General features: G+C 40.7%; 1 protein-coding gene across 1 annotated transcript in view; it reads right to left on the minus strand.

Moving 5' to 3' along the window:
* Positions 1-2,372: 2,372 nt before the first annotated feature.
* The window catches only part of Slc25a21 (solute carrier family 25 member 21), a 480,447-nt gene continuing 475,928 nt past the window's right edge, over positions 2,373-6,891 (minus strand). The window contains exon 10 of the mRNA XM_052738572.1: positions 2,373-3,725. Coding sequence (XP_052594532.1) covers positions 3,664-3,725 — 62 coding nt within the window. The 3' untranslated portion in view covers positions 2,373-3,663. The remainder of the gene's footprint in view (positions 3,726-6,891) is intronic.

Below are 6,891 nucleotides of genomic sequence, written 5' to 3' on the forward strand. Positions count from 1 at the left end.
CGTGATACCCTTTAATCAATGTGACCAGATAAGCCTTAATTCACCATTGGGAAGCCAATCAGTAACTGACTTGTGTGATCTTTTGCTTATTTTTAAGAGATGACGTATTTTGTTGAAAAATATGTGTAGAACCCAAGCAATATCGGAGAATTTCCTCCTTTTGGTGTGTTGACTTGGTTCCTAATACAATAATGTTTATATTTCTATTAGCTTGTAAATATGGACTGTGGATGGTACCTTTGCGTCTTCATTCTTGGGATACCCCTCCTCAAACATCACCGCCTCTTTTTTTCTTTTTTCTTTTTTCTTTTCCACAAAGGTGTCTTTCTGGCAATGTAATTTTTCTCTATTTGGTGGTGGGTGACTTGGGCTCTTGGACCTGGACTTGCCCCCAAATTGTGTGTGTGCAGTGAAGGCTTCAGCATCTCACGGAGGATACTCTCTTTCTACAGCAGAGGACTCAAAACATGGACAGAACAAGCCACTTTCCTATCGTATCTCAGTCAAACAACACACACTCCATGTATAGGACTATAGGACAGCAAGAGGCTGTCATGTACGTGCTCCACAAGGCTCTGAGGGAAGTCACCTAGACACAATTCTAATGTGAGATGTTTTTCTGCAGAGACATTTAAAATGAACTTTATGTGATGAAAAAAAAAACCAAAACCACTGTGAAATGAAATTGTTATTGTTGGCTTACCTGTGTGCTCCGCAATCTCAGCCCCAAATTATCTTGTAACTTAAAAGGAAATGGAGAATTCCACTCTAATGAATGTAACAATGGCTTGCTGTGAAGTTTACATTGTGTACCGAAGCATGTTTCACGTGTAGGTCAATTGGTGTTGGTATTAGAAATACAAATGCTATTTAATTTTTAGCAAATTCCCTTTATTCATTTATAGAATTACAGAACAGAGATTAACTGCTAAACCTTTCTAGACTGATTTGATTTTTGCTTTAATGTTATGAATAGAGTTGTGGGATATGCATATGTGTGTGACCTCATGATTATATGTTTTATTTTAGAATAACTCATTTTCTTGGGAAGGATTTTACAGTTTGCATTCCTTCTGCTTAGGAGGTTCCTCTTGCTTGGCAACATAGGGTTAAAAGTAACTTTTGGAACATCGACACAGTTCATCTACTGAGATATTAATGTACTGCGGGGTGTCTTGCTATTAATTACATTCAATAACGAAACAGGTACCTCCCCTAGATGTGGATGTTAAAGATGCCGGTTTGCTGGCAGATTTGGTTTCTCTGCGTTTGTTCTGTGCACAGCTGGGAGAGCAACCCAGTCCTGTTATGCGGGTTTCATCACCTCTGCTAGAGCTCAGATGGCCAGATCAGCTAGTTTTTGAGTCCCTAGGATATAGACTATAAGCAGACTTTTGACACAGAGTTATGTTCAAGGAACTGCTTTTTTTCAAACAGCCGATGTCTTATAGAGAGCTTCGTACTGCATTTCTTTCTAAAGCAACTGCCATTCATTGCTACAAACAGGATTATAACTTCAGGAGAAAAGCAGAAGGAGCTGAAAAACTCTCAGGGCCATAGTATTCCTTTGATCTTGTAAAACTCTCCCTGTTGACGTCTGGAGTTTCCAGTGTGGTGAGACGCTAGACTCTAACCGAATGGTACAAAGATCCAATCCAATAGTTTGGTGGAGACTTGCAAAGCATGCAGTAGAGGAACTTGCCTGCCATCCAGAAAAAGTGACTTAAGGTACAGAATTATTCTTTATCTAATGTTTTTAGATGGCTATTAGGGGTATTGAAAAATATCAATTGTTTGTATGGAAACACAACTAATAATGTTATTTTCCTTATCTAAATTAAGAAATCTTATTGTTATTTATATTTTTCTGGTTTTTTGTATTTTAAGAAATTAATATTAATGGTGTCAAAGTTTTCCACTTTCACGTCTCTCCCCAGGTCTTTTATGAATAGCAGTAAATCCACATGGAACAATTTTTAAGACAACAGAAAGCCTAAATCGAGTTGGGTATTCATGGACATTTATGATTTGAGGCCACTTTAAAAACTAAGAACAGGAAAGAGTAGAGCCAGGACTGCTTGATCTTTAAACCTGTTGCTGTTGGTTAATATTAATGCCCTCCTGACTCTCACAGGGTAAAGACTTCTAATTGGCACATGCACTCCTTGCAATCCCCTTCCTACCCGGTGCTGCGCCTCCAGCCCTCTCTCCCAGGACCCTAGTGTGCATTATCTTCAAGGGCAGAAAGCAATCCCACCACACAAACACATCCCGCTCCTGGCTTTCTTTTTTTAATGACCCACATATTGAATATTGGGCTGAAATACAAATGAAAAAAAAAGGTATGTTGGAAAAGATGTACAACAGAAGGCTATGTATGTATATACAGTATGTCAAAAGCCTTTTATTTTTATACTTCAAATGCTCTAAATTAATAAATACAAATAATTACCATGTCCTTTTTACTGTTTATTTTCAAAATGTTTTGGTGAGAATCCCCCATAGCAGAAATACCCCACAGTAGTAGTTAAGAACAGGTGACATCTAAAACATGTTGACATTTTTTTTGTTGACTTTAGCTACTGAATTAGTATCATTTGAGGATGCAGACTTAAGAAGAAGCTTTAGTTATATCAAGACCAAAATGCTATCTCTCTCTCTTTTTTGAGTGCATATTAATACATGAATGCTTAGAAATGCTAAGAATGTATTTTCATTTTGAAAGGTTTTCCCTTTATCACAGACATTTTAATATTCTAGACAATTGATTTCATATTTAAAGATGTCACTTGAACCCAAGAGTCTGGAGAATAGTTTCATTTCCCTACATCCTTTTTAAGAATGGCATAGGCAAGGGCTCAGGAAGAGGTGTGGGAAGGCACACACAGGCACAGGGAAGCGTCCAAGGAGTGCATCAATTTGTGACGTAAAATAAAGATATTTCGGTCATAAAACTTGTCTTCAAAGTGAGTTACATAAAGGAGATCAGTTTAGTATAATATCGTGTATTCTATTTGTAATAAAAGACTTCAAAGAGCATGATTTAAAAATAACCCACTTAAACCACCACCTGAAATATAAAATACACTTAGGAAAATAGACCCTGTGTATCATTACTAAAGAAAACCAGTAGATTCACATTTTAACACAGCACTCACAAAACTAAACATTATTGAAAGGCTGTTTTGGTGTATTTAATTTTTTTCTTTCTTCTGTTTTAAAATATGATTTATGGAAAAGTAATTCCTTATAAAAAGCATTTAAAGTTTGGCTTTTAACTCAATCTTTTTTTTTTTTTCTTAAATCATTCTCAGGGAATTAGCCACAGAACAATGTATTTTCAAGGATTTAAGTGCTTATAGCCTTCTCAGCAAAATGATTGGATGAGTTTTCACTGTGGGCAGTCTGAGTCACACAGTTGGTGTAGCTTTTATGAAGTGTAGCTGATCTCTCCCCTACTTTTGCCTAACTTGCACACTCCTCTCCCTCTCACAGTGCTGTGTCTATGGCCCACAGGGCCAGGTAAATTTGTCTAAAACTTTCTTAAAACATCAGAACAGGCTGTCCTCCCTTCTTTACGTCTCGCTTCGCTGACTTGTCTCCTCTTCATGGGACTGCAGACCACATCTCTGTTATGTCAAGGGGAAAACACCTCTTCGTCCATCACCAGTTCTTCTGCAGCCACTCGTAGGTGTATTCGTACACCAGCAGCATCACCGCGCCACCTAGAAGAGAAGAGAGCCGCATCTCATCAGGGTCCTGGGTAACGGCATTGACACTGCTCCCCACCACCACCCTGTGCCACCAAGGTTCCGGAGGCCTGATCAGACTGGGGCTTTTGGAGTCATCAGTGCTGGAGCTCTGAGGCACAGATAGAAAACAACAATCGTGGAAAATTTTCAGAGTAAAATCAAGACCATCTTGTGTTTCCAAATACATTTTTTTTCCCTGTGAGTTTCTGCAACTTTCCTCATTTCTCATCAGATTCTTTTTCAGGCACTCTCAGCTTTAAAAGAAGTAAATAAATAAAGACATATTTAGTCATGTAAAGGCATGTGACTTTTCTGCGAACAGAAACTTCCAGATTCTTCACATCTAGCCAATAGAGTTCTCTTTTTCAGACATAATTGGCATTGTCTTAGTTGCGCTTAAGAAAGAATTCTTCAAGACTGTGCTTTGACAGACGAGTCTGGCTTTTAAAATGGGTTGTGCTGTTTGGAAATTACTTTCTGAATATTTTAAAACTCTGCTTTGCAAAACTTAGCAAAAGGAAGTTGGAAGCTAAGGATCATTCCACATATCTGCCTCAAATATATACAGATTTGAACTTGAAGATTTGGGGGTAGAGTTGAGCGGCATGGGACCACCCTTTGTCTTAGATGAGAATGTTGTGGAACTGGTTGTGAAGTGGTTTGCTGTCAAAGACATCAACGGGAATATGATTTAGGAAAATAGGCACCGAGGATGCTGGACACCTGCACACTGGGGCAAGCATTTGGATGCAGCAAATAGGATGTGTTCTGTAACTTAGAACGGCCTATGAGAGAAAAAAAAATGTGGACAAATACTGAGCGCATGACTTAGAACAGGCTTGGCTGCATGGGTGGAAGGCTGACTTCTCTTGGAAAGAAAAGGAACTTGATTTGGATCTTAGCTATTTTGCGCACACTGCCATATGATTTAAAAAAAAAATCTACAGGCTGCACATGTTTGTGTAACCATAAACCAAAGATAATTATCTGCCTGTAATTTTCATTTTTAACCCATGGAGATACTCTATTAAACTCCTAACTCTCCTGGAATTCTAAAAATACAAACAAATGAACAAACAAACAAGAAGCCATACGGAAGGTTGTGTGTGTGTGTGTGTGTGTTCACTGTATTTGCTTTTACTAACTGTCCACAATGTAAAGCATGTGCGTGCATGCATGCATGCATACTTCCCCACAGAGACAGAGGAGAGAGACAGAGACAGAGACAGAGACAGAGAGAGAAGACTACTTGAGTTTTCAGCTTAGTGAGATCTAGAGTAGAAATCAAAGTAGGCGGAACCTCACTGGTAGCCACCCAAAACTGCGAAAGTGCTGAAGCATTTACAAAGACAAGATGAACTGCTTCTCTAGGATGAAGGATGAAAAATCTGGGTGTCCCCCCCCGACTTCGCCTGCCTGCCTTCTTTCCTTCCTCTCTTCCCTCCCTCCACTCTCTCCAGTCCTCTCCCCTCCTCTCCCCCTGCCTCCCTTACTTGTAACGCTGGGGTTCAAAGGTCAGGGCCTAGTGAATACTAGCTCTATGCTCCACCACTGAGCTGCCCCCAACCCCCACTCTATGTATCTTAAGTTTAATTTTTGAATTGTATTTCAGGTCCCCACCCCTACCCCTCATGTGTGCCTGCCTACATGCCAGGGTGAGGGGGGTGGCCAGAGGACGAGTTTGTAGACATTTTTTTTTCTCTCCTTCCACCAATGTAGGCCCTGGGGGATGCGACTCAGGTCGTCAGGTTTCGTGGGGGGCATCTTTCCCCACTGAGCCATCTCCCTAGCCCCCTTCCCCCAATTTTCTCTTATACTATTTTCTTTTCTTTTCTCTGATGTTCCGAGGACTTGCACATTTGAAATGCAGTGGGGGCCAGGTGTTTCCATTTGGTTACTGCTCTTCACAGTTTGGTTTAGGCTGGACAGTAATACAACCACCCTCTTCATTGCGTTGAACACCAGAGCAACTTAGGATACCTCGTGCAGAAACATTTAAAAACCTAAGCAAACATTTGGAAGCCTCTAACAGAAGTTGGGGTCAGATTATCTAAGAGTTTTGGTTCAAGGTTCCAGGCGATTACCGTTCTCCCCAGTTACTCTTTTCAGCCCTACTCTTTGAGAACGCTGGTTAGGGCTGGACCTGTGATTTTCACGGGTATTAGGTCTACTATCAGGTCTTCAGTGTTTGGTGAGGGAGAAGTACAAAGATGCACAGCACTGCCGATGTTTTTCTATCCCTTAGTTAGTTTTGACACGTGGGCCAATGATCGACAGGAGGCAGGTCTAGATCTCAAATATGACGAAAAATCTTCGCTTTACCGCCCACAGAGATTGGGGTACTAGATGGGGAAAGGTGGAATGATTTTTAAATACACAAAAGTGAACTCTTCTCCAGCTTCGTCTTACATACTGCTGGCAGTTCTTTACCTAAGGTGGGGAGATGGGCGGGTTTTCTGGATTAAGAATTGAACGTAAACATACTTGTGCCACTACAGGAGGGCATGGGTATTAAAATGGAGGGGGAGAATGTTCCAGAGAAGACTTCCAGGATGTCTAAGGAGGGGCACGAGATCTGGTTAAAAAAAAAATGTCTGTGTGGTCTAGAACATATGTTCGTACTTAATCATAGGGTGGCTTGTAATCCAGGGCTATTTGCCCAGGCCGTTGAAGTCTCCAGTGGCTATTTTCTTATCTATTTACATAGAGGCAGCTGACTCTCCCTGTGGGAATGTCAGGCTTTTTTTTTTTTTTTTTGATCTCCTATCCCCAAGCCAGGAGTCTTCATTACCAAACCGATGGAGACTGGGACAAGTGATTGCTTCACTCCATAGAAGTGATTGGGAATGAGGTTCAGGGAACTCTTGATGCTCAGGAAAGCAAGTTCTCTTCCTTTTATCTTTTGGAAATGAAGGTGAGGCAGAAGGAAGATTGAGCCCTGAGCCCAAGAGAGAGTTTTAGCAGATGGGTTTCTCCATGGAATTCTCTACTCAGCCAGAAGCTGCTGTTTATTGGAGCTCAATCGGGTTGGTGGCTGGGGGTCTTTTCCTATTGGTGTGGTGTTAGTGCTCATTGGCCTCCAGCAAAGCCATAAATAGTATTTATAAACAAAGGTAGAGTGTTTCTAATGGATACTTTC

This window comes from Peromyscus californicus, unplaced genomic scaffold (assembly GCF_007827085.1).
Source record: "Peromyscus californicus insignis strain IS unplaced genomic scaffold, ASM782708v3 Scaffold_15__1_contigs__length_86483966, whole genome shotgun sequence".
NCBI lineage: Eukaryota > Metazoa > Chordata > Mammalia > Rodentia > Cricetidae > Peromyscus > Peromyscus californicus.